Source organism: Pogona vitticeps, chromosome 4 (genome assembly GCF_051106095.1).
Source record: "Pogona vitticeps strain Pit_001003342236 chromosome 4, PviZW2.1, whole genome shotgun sequence".
Classification (NCBI taxonomy): Eukaryota; Metazoa; Chordata; class Lepidosauria; order Squamata; family Agamidae; genus Pogona; species Pogona vitticeps.
In genome coordinates, this window is record NC_135786.1 from 14,133,651 (window position 1) to 14,151,958 (window position 18,308).

The 18,308-nt window shown below is 40.2% G+C and overlaps 1 protein-coding gene across 1 annotated transcript in view; it reads right to left on the reverse strand.

The window, feature by feature from the left end:
• Window positions 1-18,308, reverse strand: part of ZNF831 (zinc finger protein 831) — a 66,737-nt gene that overhangs the window by 14,111 nt on the left and 34,318 nt on the right. Inside the window, exons 2-3 of the mRNA XM_072996794.2 lie at window positions 5,745-10,015; window positions 2,097-2,248 (exon numbers count right to left, since the gene is read on the reverse strand). Of these exons, the coding sequence (XP_072852895.2) occupies window positions 2,097-2,248; window positions 5,745-9,980 (4,388 nt within the window). The 5' untranslated portion in view covers window positions 9,981-10,015. The remainder of the gene's footprint in view (window positions 1-2,096; window positions 2,249-5,744; window positions 10,016-18,308) is intronic.

An 18,308-nucleotide genomic window follows, 5' to 3' on the forward strand; every position in this document is an offset into this window, starting at 1 on the left:
ATTCTCCATAGAGGAGATCCTTTGGAATCCGACCATCAGCCATTCTCACGACGTGCCCGAGCCAACGTAGATGTCGCTGTTTCAGTAATGTGTTCATGCTGAAAATTCCAGCTCGTTCTAGGACTGCTCTGTTTGGAACTTTGTCCTGCCAGGTGATGCCAAAAATCCGTCGGAGGCAACGTGGAGGGTGGGGTTTCACTTAACTAGGGTTTATTATTGGGGTAGAGCTTACATTATGAGCACCCTGAAAAATCATATTAGGACTTATTTTCAGGTTATGTCTTATTTTTTGGGGAAAGGGTATTGGCAGAGAGTAAAAATGGTTTGGCAGGAAAAAGGCTGGACCCATTCAATTCAACCTTATACATCATGCAAAAAAGAAAAGAAAAGAAAAGGGGGGGCTTTGAATTAACTCATTTTATAGGTGGATCAAATTCCATTGTAATTGACCATGCATTCACCTTCTATTTGAGAGAAAGTAAGCACTTAGATCTTTTCTAAGTAAAAATGTGGTCCTCTTACTCTTCCTTTCATATCTTTCAGTAGCAAAATCTGTATTTTTTGTCTTCGGTCAGTAAAGTTCAAGAAGCAAATGCTTATTTAAAAATCAACTGGCTTAATTTTATTCTTAGAGCTTTGTGTGGTTTCTAAACCATGTCACAAATGGCAAATTTGTCACTTGGTCCACTCAGATACTTCAGAGGAAGATGCTACTACAGATAAAGGCTTCACAATGACATCCACAATTGTGTTTTGCAGCAGCTTTTATGTGAACATTAAAGGAGATAATAATGAGATGAAAACAATACTTATAAAATCCCAGGATTTATCAAGTCAACACTGAGAAGTCATAAAGGGAAACAGTAGTCCCTCCTGTATTTCAGATGATATCCATTCTTTGCTCCCTGCTTTAGCCCTTATCTTGTGCCCTCGGTTTTCTATTTTCTCTCCTTTTAACATGCAAGTCATTTTCTGGTTCATAAAAAGAGAGCAAACTCACAGGGAGAAAAATATGAATAATCACAAATAAAAAGAACATTGTGTTTTAGGTATTAACAAAGAGAATGATGATTACTTGCACTACTAGTACTATTACTATTACAATAGCACTATCTCATTTGAAGGATGGTGTTGGATGAAAGATTTATGGATGCTGCAAGCTGCCAAAAAGAATAAGTTGGTGTAAGACAAATCAAGCCAGAATTCTCACAAGAGATTCAAACAACTAAAGGGAACCGATTATGCCCTGGAAAATACAATAATGCTAGGAACATTCGGAGGCAGTAAGGAAGACTTCACATAAGAGGGACTGACTCAACAAAGGAATCCCAGCCTTTAATTTACAATACCTTTAAAGGTAAAGGTTCCCCTTGACAACTTGTCCAGTTGTGTTCAACTCTAGGGGGCAGTGCTCATCTCCGTTTCCAACCCATAGAGCTAGCGTTTGTCCGAAGACAATCCTCCGTGGTCACGTGGCCAGCGCAACTAGACACGGAACGCCGTTACCTTCCCACCGTGGTGGTACCTATTTATCTACTCGCATTTTGCATGCTTTCAAACTGCTCGGTTGGCGGGAGCTGGACAAGCGACGGGGGCTCACTCCGTCGCGTGGATTCGATCTTACGACTGCAGGTCTTCTGACCTTGCAGATCTTTTGTAGATCATTATTTCCTTATATGTAATGAAGTTGATTCTGAATTATTTGCTTTGTTTGTTATGATGATCCTGAGTATAAAATGCGCAGAAGTTGTTTATCAATCCCTTCTTCTGAGGATGTTCTGGGGCTGTACCCACATGCCCAAGGTTACACAGACCAGCTCTTCTTTTCCTAGGAGGCACAGTGAAGAACTGAACTCCTAAACTCTGGATCTATAGCCAGGTATTGAACTTACTGAGCTTACTGGTTCACAGAAACACCGTCAGTCAGAAGTGATTTTATGGCACATAACATAGTATATTGCTGTTTTTTTTTAAATAAAGAAGCAGCTAACACAAAATATGGGTGATGTTTGTCATCTTATAAAGTTTTTGAATGTTAACACACGCAAAGCAAATATTTTTTCTATTCAGTTAAATTTAAACTTCACATTTCTTACCGTTTTTGGTTAATCTTCACCTTTCTCCTTTTACGGCTTCTCTTAGCTTTATTTCTTGAATGGTCTCTCATTTTGTGAAGCTTTTCTTTTGCTTTAGTTTGCTCTGCTTTGTTTTTAAACAGTCCATCAACTCCAGCTGCTGAAGGGTACAACTGCGAACATTAAAAAAATATACATAACCTCAAGACAAAAACACACCAAATGTTTATAGACTCTTTCAGGCAGATCCTTTTGTAAATGTGCATGGTTGGAATGATGATGTTACTACATCTTGTACTTTTGCATTTCATTATTTTGCCAATTTACTTTGAGACTACTTTTGATTGTATGAAGCAACACACACTGTAAATTTAATAAAGAGTCAAAATCATGGAATATTATACTACTGTACTTCACAATCATTGTATTTATGATCTAATCCCCTATGCACAGGGAAGACTGTCTGGAATGAACACTATTATCCTTTCAGTTAGGCCTTTTTATGTATTTCCCCCCTTGGTTTTGGAAAGAAGGAATTCTATGCTCCATGACAGAAGGGGGAGCTGAGGGCTTACTGATATCTTTCTCTGTTTGTGGAGACCAAGACCTGGAGGAAAGAGAGAGCCACCCCCAGAAGCTTTTCCAGTCATGCGATGCTCCACCTCTGTAATTGTGCAACCCTAGCTCTTAATATGATACAATAGATTCCTTCCCACTAGGGTTCAAGGAGGGGAAGGGGAGGGGGAGGAATGAACTCCTTCCTGCCTGAACTGCAATACACTCCCACAATTTTTAAGGTACCACTGATAACTACCACAGATTCTCCTACACACACACATCCTTGTTGGATTGCCCGCAACCTGCCTTAGAAGCTCTGCTGTGGCATATGCAATTTTTAAATAATTAAATCTCTATTAAAGAGAGACAAGCAATGACCCAGTGCAGCCTTTTCCAACCTGGTGCCCTTCAAACATGTTGAATGGCATCTCTCATCATTCCTAGCTTACATGCTACTTGCTTCTTAACAGGACAGTAAGAGATACGTAAATGTAAAGTCTCTATATTTGAATTTATTTGATTGACCAACCATACCTCTGAGTACATCTCACACTATTTCTTTTCTAACCAGCTTATGCTTACAGTGAAGTGGTTATGTGTGCAGATCTGGGTCAAGTTTTATTCCTTCTTGCCATGCAATATTAAAATGTCTTCACCCAATACCCACATACATTTTATTCTTTTTTGTGTTTTCATGTTTTAATCTTTTAATTGTATTTTACATAATATATTGTTTAATTTATCTTTAATATTTAACTTATTGTGTTTTTAAACTGTGTGAATTTTAATGGTGTGAGACGCCTTGGGTCCCTTTTTGGGAGAAATGCAGCATATAAATAAAACTACTACTACTACTACTGCTAATAATAATAATAATAATACATTCCAAGTGTGAAAAAGGTCTCACAGAGAATGTTGTACCCCATATTGAGAGGAGCTGTTTGTCTTCCATGTTGTGTAGCCTGAATGTTGCAATGTTCCCACAATTCAGAGACAGACAAAGGACAGGCAAGTTGCATTAAGTTTTAGGGACACAAAGGGAGCTGGAGGCAGAGACATATGCCACAAAGATGCTTACTTATTTCAGCTGTGCATATGTGAGCTTATTACGGTGAGATATTGGTATAGGTTTAGTTCACATGCCAGTGTCATCCTTCAAAGCATAACACAGTAAGCTGCAACTTAGTGTATATAGCTAAAAGTGTATAAAGACTGCATTACTCAATGGATGTTTGAACGTCTGGGTGCATCTCTGTGTTGTAAGCTACCCAATAAACATGTCTCCTTTTAAGTAAGCCTGGGGCTTGTCTGTCATTTTCTGGGGATCGTCTCAAATCCTGCTCCCCTGGCCAGGGAGTGTTACACAGTGGTAGCACTGTTTCTCTGCTTTCTTAATTACTAATTAATTACTTGCCACCAAGTCAATTCTGACATATGGCAACTTCTCCCAGGATTTTCCACATAGAAAGCAGTCTGAGGTGGTTTACCAGTCCCTCCTGTGTCACTCATGAGCGTGTGACTTGTCCAAGGCTACACAGTCAGATCTTCTCCCAAGAGGCACAGCTGCTAATTAGACTCCTGACTAGAGATGGGGACAAATATAAAAACAGATCGGGTTTTTTTTCAATGAATATAGCCAATTTGTCATATATTTGTCAACCCGTATTCTTCAAATTTTAAGTCCTGACAAATTCGGATTGACAAATATTTCCCTGTTTTTATTAGTCCCCATATGAATTTTCTTTAAAAAGCCATCCTATGGTTTTTTGATTCTGCCTACTGGCCCACCGATGAGCTGATCGGTGGGCCGATACGCAGCCACCTACCCCCACAGTCTACCCCCACCCCCTTCCTCTCCCTAAATTAGCCCCCCAACCGCACCCCCGCCAACACCCCCTTACCGTAATAGTTGCTGCTGCCTCCGAAGTCTCCATCAGGCCTCTGCAGCTGTTTAAAGGGAAACTGGATGCCCTTTGCAAAGATGGCAGATACAGCTTCATTTAGGGTAGGGAAGCTGCAGCTGCCATCTTTGCAAAGGGCAGCCTGGAATCCAGTAAGGAAGTGTTGGCAGGGGTGGGCTAAGGTAGGGAGAGGAAGGGGGTGGGGGGTAGGCTGTGGTGTGTGTGTGTGTGTGTGTGTGTGTGTGTGTGTGTGTGTGTGTGTGTGTGTGTGTGTGTGTGTGTGTGTGTGTACCTATCGGCCCACTGATCAGCTGATTGGCAGGCCAATAAGAAGAATGGAAAAGCCACAGGATGGCTCTTTTTTCTTCCTATGAGGGTGTTGGATGGGGTGGGAGTAGGGGCAGCGGGACAGTGACAGGGGGGGGTGATGGTGGCAGTGGGGGGTGTTTTTTTTAAGTAACCCCCCAAGAATCGATGAATAAATTTGTTATTCATCAGTTCAAGGGGGCACTTTTGTGCTTCATGAATCATCAACTTTTGATGACTCACGAAGCAGGACGACTCACCAAAATGGTGAGTCATCCCCATCTCTATTCCTGACTACAACCAGGTGCTGAAACCAATGAATTATAAAGTCAGTTTTGAATTACTAGTGGTATTAAAAGAAAGCAACTGGAAGCAATTTGACCCCAGACCTACTATCACAACTCAGAATACAGTACTCCTCATTCTGGGAATTAATTAATATGCCAAGGGCTTGGTATAAAGTTTCCTAATCTTCTGGCAAAAGGAATTAATCAAGGTTGTCAACATTCCAAAATATAGATGTAAATCTGATAATTGCCTAGGTGGGATGGAAATGAAAATCCTAGATATGCTACTTTGAAGTCAGTGGGGAAAATGTCATAAAATACTGTAAAACGAAACCTTCGGTGACTATATGGCAAACAAATATCAAAACAATGACTGATATTCTATATCAATACTCTACACGGGTTCAATTTCATATCTGCCAATAATCTTCAAACACTGCATATAGCCGTATAAAGTATAAATAAACAAAATATGTATCTATCAAAAGCTGCTAGTATTACCACCATCAACATGCAATATGAACATGTTCCTTTGACACACACCCCCCTCATTACTGCATAGTGTGAGTAAAATGCCACAACTCTGCATAAAATATTTGAATTGGAAGAGACATTACCTCCTCTGTTTGCTGTCTCTCAGGAAGACACATTACCTCCTCTGTTTGCTGTCCCTCAGGAAGAGACATTACCTCCTCTGTTTGCTGTTCCTCAGGAACAAAGGGGATTAGTGTCTTGAGAGTTCCAGTCTTCCTGTCCCCACTATCAACCTTCCTGATAGTTTCTATTTTGCAAAAGGAGTGGCTATGTTTTGAACTTATGTTTTCATTCTTACACGTATGTAAGAAAGAATAAGCAGAATCTTTTTTCCCCTTCTGTTCAATCGGAAGAGGGAGATTTCTGCTCAAGCAACACCAAGTCAACTGAGGTTCAGCATTTAGAGTTGGGAAGGCTATATTCATGTCAGAGACTTTTGAGTTTCCTGCTTGAGAAACTGCACTGGACTGGGATGGAGTGCTAACTGCCTTTTCTTGGGTGCAGAGCACATGGCAATAAAGCATACTGGATGAATGGCAAAGGCATTCAGGATCATGTGCTGAACAGCTGGGCAGGTCTTGAAGTCTGGGAAAAGTATCAATATCTGGCTGCCATTCCTTGATCTTCTCAGTATTTCCACATAAAACTGTCCTTTCAACCAATGAAGAAACTGATATTACTGAACTGTTTCCTGAGTGTATTAATTTCACTGCAGAGTTTTGCCCACTCTTGTCTGAAGATATGAAAAAACCTCCTGCATATACAGTAGTAAAGCAAATTTTCTTTCCTAAAGTTAGTGATGTACAAACGATTGTGTGCCCATCAACTTCCTGTGTCAACGTCTCATCACCCAAGTTGCCTTTGTTGTGGGCACTTCTAACATCTGTCACAGTCTCCTTCTGCCTGATGTTTTGAAGATGGCATCTTCCATCTATCCTGGTTGTTTCTAGGACAGTTGTTGGACAGACTACCAGAGGCTTCCACAATGTCTGCATGTCCCATTTTGATTCTTTTGTTTTTCCTGGATGACTCACCTCCAATTGCAGAGGGCACAAAAATACATCTGTGGCATTCGTACTAACACATCTATTGTTACTAGGAGAAAAGGGGGAACAGTTTGAAGTGCCTGGCAGCGAAATACAGGACATTTTCTCTGATTCTGCAAGCATCAATGGCATGCCTGAATTATCAATTTCTTGCGAATATTTCAAAATATACTTTGGAAGAAAGTCATTTTTCTTTAGACATGGAGTTACTTGATCAAATATAAGATGCTGAGTGGGTGCGGGTGTCTGAGCCATATCCCCCGTTTTTGACAACACTCCTGCCTTTGTTATTATGGGACATGGTTGTTTTGTCAGCCTTTGCAAAGCATCCAAATTGTAGGTATATTCATTTGTCACCTCAGTCCTGTGTTGCTCAAGTGTTGTTATAGTTGATATATGGGTAATATCAGCAACATAATTCTTATTACTTGAAGTCATTTTGGGATATCGGATTGCATCTTCACATTCCCTTAAACTACCTGATATATTTCTTCCTGCCATTACCTTCTTTTCTTCTCCTGTAACTAAGCTATGCGCTGCCTCCGTCAAAACCACATCAAGTTTGTGATCGTCTAGCATTTTCACAATTCCTTCTGTTGAGGTATTGGGACAAAGACTAGACTTTACAGTAAAATTTTCTTTGCTCTTCAGTTTATCCACTTTCAGCTTTTTTCTTTCTGAAGGTACTTTTTGGGGCTCCTGACCTGGCTCACTATTACACTGATTTGATAATAAAACCCCTTGTGTGAGTTGGAATCTTTCTTTCTCAAGAGTACCATCTCCTTCACTAGTTGAAACAGTATCATGTAGCACACACTTAATAGTCTCTTCCTGTGTATGCATCTCCTTCAAGCCACTATTATGCAGGCTGGTGAGGTTTGACTGGGCATTAGTCTTTTGGCCAGTGGGCTGTTGAAGTTGAAAGCTTGATTCGCAACTAGCACTTAAAGGCACAATCTGACTGTTGCTGCTTAGATCTTCTTTTGAAACACACAATTCTGTACATCTGTGCACAACAAATGTTTTCGTGGTCTCAGCATGTTGACCGTCGTTGACTGCACATGATGTTTCCATGAACTCTGCTAAATTGCTCAGACTCTCTTGTGAGGAAACATCTTGCGATACAGGACTGCTAACTGAATAGGTTTCTGACTCTTTTAAATTTAGTTGTGCATTAACAGCCATCGTGGATGAAAGCATATTTCCAGTTTTGGAGTTTCTGCCATCTCTTGGCAGCGGAACTCCATCACAACCAACTGTTTCATTACCATCTGAAAGCGGGGTTGAAATGTCTGTAACCTCATTGCCCTTCAGTTTCTTGGTGGTTTGACTGCTTTTCATTTTCTGATAGATTTTCTTAAATGTTTCATCCCCATAGACTTGCCATTTTTCCTGAGAGAACATTTTCAATTTTCTTTGACTGGGCTTCTTATACTTGGAGTTTGCCCCTTCCCCGCTAGCTGCTACCTTCTTAGCATTTTTTATCTCTTCCAATGAAGGTGAAGACTCATTCACATTACTTAGGGCTAAATAATCTACTGCTGTCTGTCTGACAAGTGCTCGAGGATGGTTGGTTGGAAAATCTATCACACTTGCAGCAAAATTTTTGCCAGGCAACAAACCTGAAAAACTTGTATCTGGGGATGTACTAGTGGAAGATGGCACTTTTAAAATATCCACATGGTCCTGCACTCTCCTTGTACTCTCCATAAAAGGCATGGAGTTGCTTCTTGTAACAGGGACACAGTCTATTGTTGTCGAGAACTGAGTGGGGACCGAGTGAAAAAACAATGGCTTTGATCTTTCTACAGGTGTAAAGGTAGACTTTGCTGAGCACTGAGAAAGTTTCTTTTTCCTGTTTATGTCAAGAGGACGCAAGTCAAAATGGAACGAGTCTTTGTACGTATAAGGCATTGGCAAGTCAATGCTGCCCTGCTTGGACAGGACCGTTTTCCTAGGCCTAACATTGTCCAATTGCGTATCATCCACAACAGCTTTATTATGAGAGATTAGCTTTGAGATATGTTCTTCCAATTTCTTTTTTTCTAGAGTTACAGTCCCTGTTGCTTTCTCAGTTCCATCCACTTTTGATGCATTCCCTGCTATGCACCTGAGATTGTTAATGGCTGTATCACCTTCTGCCTCTGTGCTGTGTTCGCAAAGACTGTGGAGAGGGCTAGGAGATAGCATCTGCTGTTCCACGCTGTCAGAGCGTGAGAAATAACCTGAGTCAGTGCTCTCACATTTCTTCAATTTGTAATCGGGAGATCTGCTGTCCCAAAGCTTTTCTGAATATGTGGCTTGCTGCCTCTGCAGCTGACTAGGCTTGCTTATGGTTGGAGACCTTTGCTCCTGAATCTTCCTTCTCTGGAGTGGATTCACAGAATCTTTCATAGTCTCTTTCACATTGCGATCTGCTCCTCCATGAGAAGAGCTATCTATCGCCATCCATTGATTTCCAGATACAAGGAATACAGCATTCACTGCTGGTGATGAACTATCGAGATGATGCTTCTCATTTGTTACCAAGGCAGCATGTTTAACTGTTGCCCTTTGGTGGTCACAGTATTTGTCACTGGCTTTTGTCTTCTGGGGAGATGCAATGCTCTCTGTCACCTTCTCACTCTCTTCTAAGAGGCTACTACTGTCAGATTCTGATGACAACCTTGCATTGTTGACATGTGTTTGGGTTCTCTTGTGTTTATACAGATTGCTTTGAGTTTTAAATGCAATGCCACATGTTGTACATGGGAAAGGCCTCTCACCAGTATGTGAGCGTATGTGTTTTTCAAGAACACTGGGTTTTAAGCAATCACGCCCACAATGTTTACAGATGCATTTCCCAACATTTTTGCACTTGCTTGGGCTTCCAAGTGGTGAGCACGGAGAGGAATTTTGTGGAAAAACTGGTAAGCCACTAACTATGCTAACTGTCCCAGGTTGCTTCTGAATGACTGTCCGAAGAGGATCCATTCCTTCCGACTGTAAAAGTGGACTTAGAATTAAAGGTAAAGTAGTGCTGTCTAAATTGATACTGGTTTGGTTGGGAAGTAGCTTGCTGTTTGGATGAAGGCATTCTGACCGTATAGGTGGGTAAAGGGGTATTGTAAGGGCTTTCACGTATATTGTCTGAGAGAGTGCTTGTTCTGGCTGGAGAACCACTGGATTTGGTGAGAGGTCTGATGCTGCTGGTATGGCTTGAAGGCAAGAGGCAAGCTGGATTGGCTGATCATTTAATGAGACAGGGGGACAAGGAAGTCTCTGGGCCTCCATGCTTTTGCAACCTCCCAAACTTTCTACGACAGTCCCTGTGGGAAAAACAGAAGATATTTTACTTGGTAGCTATGCTCTTTCTTTCATATGATTTTGTTGACTAGAGTCTACTGCATCAAAAGCATGAGATCTTATCTACAAGTGGACAACATACATACAGGTTTAAAACACACATTGTTCTAATTCCTGGTCCTTTATGTAAACCTAAATATCTCACACACTCCCTTCAGCCTTGACACCTGAATACTTTTATTTGAAATTTGAACTATCATCACTCAGAGAAAAATCAATACATTGGTAAATTTAGAAAATGTGTTGAATTTCAATCTTCAAATTAGTTTACATTAGTTAAGTTATATCACTGACGAAGACAGGATGGTGTAAGAAGCTGTGTACAGAAATGCAACTGTTATAGTTTTCCCCCCTACTTTCTAAATAAAACGTCACACTATTAAATATGTTCTTTACAAATTGCACATGCTTCTGCTGAAAACATGAAATGCACTTTAGTTGTAGTGGAGTGTATGCACTTGTGGTCAGGAAGCACTTATTTGTTGTCAGGAAGTCTATAATTGAGAAAGCCCAAAGTAATTTATTTTTAGACAACTATGTGTAGTTGTGTAGACTCTTGAGAGTCCCCTGGACTGCAAAGAGATCAAACCTATCCATTCTGAAGGAAATCAACCCTGAGTGCTCACTGGGAGGACAGATCCTTAAGATGAGGCTTCAATATTTATGAGAAGAGAAATTTCATGAGAAGAGAAATCTCCTTGAAAAAGACCCTGATGTTGGGAAAGTGTGAGGGCAAGAGGAGAAGGGGATGGCAGATGACAAGATGGTTGGACAATGTCATCAAAGCTACCAACATGGATTTGACCAAACTCCGGGAGGCAGTGGAAGACAGGAGGACCTGGCGTGCTCTGGTCCATGGGGTCACGAAGAGTCAGACATGACTAAACGACTAAACAACATGTGTAGGATACCTGCTCTATTCTTGTGTACGTTCTGTGCTGTCAAGTTGGAACATACTTATAGTGACCCTAATACAGCTTTCAAGGTGAGATATGTAAGGAGTGGCTTTACCAGTTCCACAGCCCCAGTGAGATTCCAATGCCAAGTGGGGATTTTAACTCTGTTCTCCAGAGTCCTAGTCCATCACACTGTCCAATTAAAAATCTGCAAATTAAAAACCAGCATTCCTGAGAAGATGTACTGCTTCTTCCTAAATTTGGCTTGTCTTCCACAGGGTCTGGACATTTGGTTATCTTTTGAGAAATAATTGATATCAGTATTTCCCAAAACTGTGAGAAATAAAATCCAAATTAAAAATTGTGACCATAGTAAGATCCCAACCGTATCAGACCCAAACCTGTCTCAGGTTATACAGTGCAAAAAAGAGTGAAATGAGGAACAAGACAGTGTTTCCTCTCTTTTTTTTAACTAGTTCAGGGACCACAGGAGTGGGGGCAAGGGGAGAGAGAGAGAGAGAGAGAGAGAGAGAGAAAGCAATTCAGGTGCTTCCTTTTTGCTTGTGCTAGCCAGAAACTAAACTAGAACTGAGAAACCAAAGGCTCAAACCCCTCTCTCTATCATGATACTCTATGGCCTAGCATCAGTCACCATCACTCATCTTATTGGCATACTTTACAAGCTGGTTATAAACACGAACACACATTGAGGTTGGGAAAACAACACTACAGTATAGGCGTACCGGAAATCTTTGTTTAAAAAAGTAAGGCAGCAAGTAAGTGAGCAATAATAGTACAGCTCTTTGTGAGAGCCAGAGTAGTACTCAATGGCGTATAAATTCCAATTTACATTTAACTCCTCAATTCTGTAAATTTGCCATTCTTTGACTAGTAAATAAGAGGGGAATGTCAGTTTGAAATAACAGAATTTTAACTAAACAAAGCTTGAATTTGTTCTTGTTATGGTAATTTAAATAAAGACAATGGTTTGCAGTCCCATTAATACAGAAGATCTGGGTTGATTGTATTTTCATCAGATTACATCCAGTGGTAACAGACCAACCATTCTATTTCTTATTGATGGTTTATCCATGAAATAATTTAATCATCAAATGAATTGGACCCAGTCTGTGAAATGTTATGCTACAGTCAATGCATTATATTTTTTTTGAGGTGCCAGAAGCATCTATGTTGTTTCTGTGGCAATAATCTATAATCCTAACTACACACAGCATTGAGCCTGTGGTTTAGTATTGTACATATTTTTTTAAAAAAAAAACTAGCACTAACTCTGGATCAGAGGGAATCCAAATGAAAATCACTCCTCTCCAGAAGCTGCTATTTGGTGCATAAGGAAGAACTTTCATTGCTTTAATTATGAAACTACAAGAACTGCTTGAAACATTACTGTCAGATAATTGGCAGCTTGTTTTGTAAAGTGATACAAATATTTATCACAGAACCATTTTGTCCCCACGCTTCCAATGAATGGACACAGACTGGAAACAAAGCACACAATTAGACTGAATAGCATGCGGATAACGGGTTTGAAACCACATCAATGCTGAAATCATTCAAATTATGAAAAATATTGGTCATCATGAGTAATCCCTTTAGAACAAGGACACTAACAAGTTGTGGCAGACAGATGTTTCTGCTGTGCGCTGTCACTTTAGCACAGCCATGTCTCCATTTTACTGCAAAGAAAACACGAAAGCATGTAAAGTACATTAAAAATAAAATGTGGTACATTATGTTCCTATTAACAAACTCAGCACTTTATGGAATGCAATGGAAAAGTCAGCCATTTCATTGTGACTGTCCACCACCACCACCACCAGCATTAATCAAAGGCTACGTGGTCATCGTTTGAACTTCTTTTTAAAGCAAATTCTTAACTACATGATGCCACAGATGGTGCGAAGCAGATGTACTTCTAGTTATGCCAATAGTTCAGTGAAACAAGTTGATGTTATATTGACTTTTGGCATCCAGTGTTTTTCATACTTCGTTCTTTGTTGCTGAATATGTACTGAAGATTCTTCTATGGGACAGACAACATGTTCTTTCGCACATCATCTGTGGCCAGGTCTATCTGCGCTGCAAAATGAGACAGCACTGCATACCTCTGGATATATTTCCAGATGTAGCTGTGACGTCCAATTTTTTTTAATACCTCCCCATCACCAACAAACAAAGAAAATAATCCTGGAGCAATCAAATTTGGTTTTTGAAAGAAAGATTCTTTCCGGTTTCTTTCATTTTCTGCTGATCCAGTTTGGTTTGGTTTAACATAGCTGCAGACCTATCCTAGGTTTTGGCAAAAGGCAAGTGATATAATTATGATGTTTATGTAAAACTTCCACATACAAAGGCAGCATGCTTTGCCAACAAATATTGACTGCTGAGGAATTACAAAAAGACAGAGTAATTGCCTTTATGCGATTCTTTGTCAGCTTCACAGAAACATTGGATATCTACTTCAGGAAACAGTAATTTAAACGGTATTTTTTGTTTCTAATCAAGCAAGACTCCTCCTGCGTCTTAAATAAGGCCAGTCCAAAAGAACCCAGTTGTACAAAAGGTTGAGACACTTTAATTCTAGCTGACTTCAAAACTGATCAATAATCATGAAGGAAAGGATTAAGTGGTAGAGCCAGACCTCAAAGATAAAAACCTGTATCTAGTGTAACAAAGACAAGAGGTTTGTGCTCATCTCTAGTTGGTTGTTGCTCAAATTTGGGAGTCAGAAACTGTTAGAAATTAGCTTTTTGCAAACAATAAAGAGATCTGCCAGAGAGCCCAATTTACCTTCTGCCTGCTCGCGCCTTAGATTTACACACAGGTGGTTCTGCATTTTATAACAAAATTGAAGATGCAGGAATTAGTCCCAAGACAATACAGATGGTCACAAATTGAGTGGAAGGTAATTTTGTCCATTCTGTGTCATGAAGTTGTCTAAGTTACAGAGTCTGAAATCTCCTTTGCAACACAACTTCTTGAAGGTGCAGAACCCCAATTCTTGATTAATTTAATTTCCAGTTCAGTCTGAACATTCTCTCTGACACTGTTCTCTCCCTCGTTAAGAGCTTAGAAATGTTACTTTTTGGACTAACAGAATCCTGGCAGATGTAATCCAAAAAAGCAACTTTCCCAAGCTCGTACCACAGTAGTGATCTACACAGTTCTACTTTGTGCGCCTTCTATAACCTTTCTCGAGTTGATTGTTGACCTGATTTGGCAACAATCTTCTTACTTACATCATGTCATCATTATTACAAGCATTACATATTATTTTTAAAACACTTTATTTACGTACCTTCAATCCATTCAAAACAGTCTATTACAATAGGCTATACAGAACAATTTGGAACCAGATTTGGTTGAGAGAGTGCCTGAAGAACTATGGATGGAGGCTCATAACATTGTACAGGGGGCAGCAACAAAAACCATCCCAAAGAAAAGGAAATGCAAGAGAGCAAAGTGGCTGTCCAACAATGCCTTACAAATAGAACAGAAGAGAAGGGAAACCAAATGCAAGGGAGATAGGGAAAGTTACAGAAAATTGAATGCAAACTTCCAAAGAATAGCAAGGAGAGACAAGAGGGCCTTCTTAAATGAACAGTGCAAAGAAATAGAGGAAAATAATAGAAAGGGAAAAAACAGAGATCTGTTCAAGAAAATTGGAGATACTAAAGGAACATTTTGTGCAAAGATGGACATGATAAAGGACAAAAATGGTAGGGACCTAACAGAAGCAGAAGACATCAAGAAGAGGTGGCAAGAATATACAGAGGAATTATATCAGAAAGATCTGGATGTCCCAAACAACCCAGAAACAGTAGTGTGGTTGCTGACCTTGAAATAGACATCCTGGAGAGTGAAGTCAAGTGGGCCTTGGAAAGCATGGCTAACAACAAGGCCAGTGAAGGTGATCACATTCCAGTTGAACTATTTAAAATCTTAAAAGATGACACTGTTAAGGTACCACACTCAATGTGCCAGCAAATTTGGAAATCTCAGCAGTGGCCAGAGGATTGAAAAAGATCAGTCTACATCCCAATCCCAAAGAAGGGCAGTGCCAAAGAATGCTCCAACTACTGTACAATTGCACTCATTTCACACACTAGCAAGGTTATGCTCAAAATCTACAAGGCAGACTTCAGCAGTATGTGGACCGAGAACTCCCAGAAGTACAAGCTGGATTTCGAAGGGGCAGAGGAACTAGAGACCAAATTGCAAACATGTGCAGGATTCTGGAGAAAGCCAGAGAGTTCCAGAAAAATGTCCACTTCTGATTCATTGACTACGCAAAAGCCTTTGACTGTGTGGACTACAGCAAACTATAGCAAGTCCTTAAAGAAATGGAAGTGGCTGACCACCTTATCTATCTTCTGAGAAATCTATACATGGGACAGGAAGCATATCCAGTTAGAACTGGATATGGAACAACTGATTGGTCCAAAATTGGGAAAGGAGTACGACAAGGCTGTATATTGTATCCCTGCTTATTTAACTTACATGCAGAATACATCATGTGAAAGGCTGGACTGGAGGAATCCCAAACTGGAATTAAGATTGCCGGAAGAAATATCAACAACCTCCGACATGCAGATGATACCACTCTGATGGATGGCAGAAAGTGAGGAGGAATTAAAGAACCTCTTAATGAGGGTGAAAGAGGAGAGTGCAAAAAATGGTCTGAAGCTCAACATCAAAAAAAAAAAAAAAAAAAAAAAAAAAAAAACTAAGATCATGGCCACTGGTCCCATCACCTCCTGGCAAACAGAAGGGGAAGATATGGAGACAGTGACAGATGTTACTTTCTTGGGCTCCATGATCCCTGAAGAAGCCACGAAATTAAAAGACGCCTTCTTCTTGGGAGGAAAGCAATGACAAACCTAGACAGCATCTTAAAAAGCAGAGACATCACCATGCCGACAAAGGTCCGCATAGTTAAAGCTATGGTTTTTCCAGTAGTGATGTATGGAAGTGAGAGCTGGACCATAAAGAAGGCTGACTGCTGAAGAATTGATGCTTTTGAATTGTGGTGCTGGAGGAGGCTCTTGAGAACAAACCTGAAGGAAAGCAACCCTGAGTGCTCACTGGAAGGATAGATCCTGAAGCTGAGGCTCCAATACTTTGACCATCTCATGAGACGACTCCCTGGAAAAGACCCTGATGTTGGGAAAGTGTGAAGGCAAGAGGAGAAGGGGACAACAGAGGATGAGATGGATGGACAGTGTCATCGAAGCTACCAATATGAATTTGACCAAACTGTGGGAGGCAGTGGAAGACAGGAGGGCCTGGCGTGCTCTGGTCCATGGGGTCCCGAAGAGTTGGAATAGTTGGACAAGACTTAATGACTAAACAACATACAGAACAATATCTATTACAATACAATAGTGATTTTCTTATTCATAAATTCTTGTAGCTTCATAAAATACATAACAATGATACCATTATCTCTATCTTTTAAAATAATCTCTTCCATGGGCGCCATATTAATTAATTAATTAATTAATTAATTAATTAATTAATTAAAATGGCTCATAATTGGAATTCTATGTCTAGCTGACGCCACTTAAACTAACAGTCCAGCCCATTGCCCACTGTTTCCTCAATTTTTTATTCAGTATTGGATATCAATAGGGGGTTCCGTATCTTCATAAATTAACTTATTTAATTTCCCATCTGCATAATCCAACCCCAGACCTATTTTGTATCCCCCTTTAATGGACACTTAAATCAGATGCGGCACATTGTAGTGTAGCAGCATTTTGGGATAGAGAAAAATGATAGCACAACTTCTACTGTATCCCTGGAGCCACCTTTTATATTTTCCGCAGTGGCCTGGTATGACATGGCTCTCAAGAATATTAGGAAACTGCTGTTTCCAATTGTTCTTTCAACCAGCTGAATATCAGATTCCACCAATAAGCAGTTGCTAAATCTAAAGATGGTACTGTGAAAGGGGTTCCACTTCTGTACAACCCTGTGCCCATGCTGTCTGTTGTCTGAATGCAACACAACTTAAAAATAAAATGAATGGAATAAAAAAAGCACATGCCAGCAATGACTCATACAAGCACTTCTGGTGCACAGATTGCTTCTAGCTACAGCGCCCTTGGCAAACAGAATAACTTGCATGCACGTAGGGAGGACTTTCTAAAGGCTTAATGTTGTAAGCAAGTGACACACACGTTGTGCAAAAACATCACAATGAACTCCATTTACAATCCTTTATGTCCAACAAAAGTAGGTAAATAATTTTTGGTAATGATTTGGGCAACAGGTGTTGCTTATGAAGCTGGTCCCCTAGGAATCTAAGAATCACTCATGTAATATATTAAAAAAACAGTTCAGGACCAAGACACCGCAAATTCTATGCAAAAGGCGTTATCGACTAAACACATGTGAAATGTGTAGTTTATACTGTACTTCTTCCCATAATCTATAGGAAACCAGTATGAACGTGAATTCAAATCTTGCCTCTACCACATGGAGATGTGAGTAAAACAGATTCTCTCAAACTGATGCTCCCAGACAAGGCTTTTATTATATACACACCCTTTCTCATTTCTAAAAAATTTACAGAGAGCTTTCTTTCACAACCCTCATGTGTTTTCTAAGTGGTTATTCTATGACATCTTCATTTATTTATAGTAAGGCATATTATGAGGTAAAGGAGGAAAATAATGCTTCATAAAAAATATCTGGGGACTGGTTAATTGGCTATCCTTTACTTCTGCGGCAGGATTATCTGTCTAGGTACAAATGCAGAATCTGTGGAGCAGGTTTGTACATTTTTAGTCATCACCACTGCTATGGAAAAGATGTACAACATGAAATATAGGCAGTTTGTCCTTGAGGGAGGGAGGGAGGGAGGGAGCAAGAGTGCTACCACTGGTTGAAGAAAGAGGTTTCTACCCTCCAGCCCTGGAAGCTCTGTGAAACTGATCAAGGGACAGAGATACCTAGCCGTGTCCTGTTGACACCATAGCACAGTTGGATCCCGTTGGCCAAACTGCTGGTGGTTCTTGGAGTTAAATAAAACGTGTGTTTCGAGCAAACCACTGTCATGATGGAGGGGGCATGGGGGGCACTCACAGATAGCCTTATCAATATTATGGGAATAAAAACTCAGAGGTCAATGTTCTGTGATGGGTTTGAAAGCCCAACTAGATAGCAAAAATTGCTCCACAGACCTACATTTTGTTTCAGATACTGATAGGTACTCTGGTGTCTGGGAGTATTTTCTTGTCTTGTACAAGGCAAATGTGCAGCTATGCAGTGCAGCTAAGTCAGAAAGTGGTCTCACCACTCCAGGAAGGAGACAAGTCAATTGTTAACTATATTT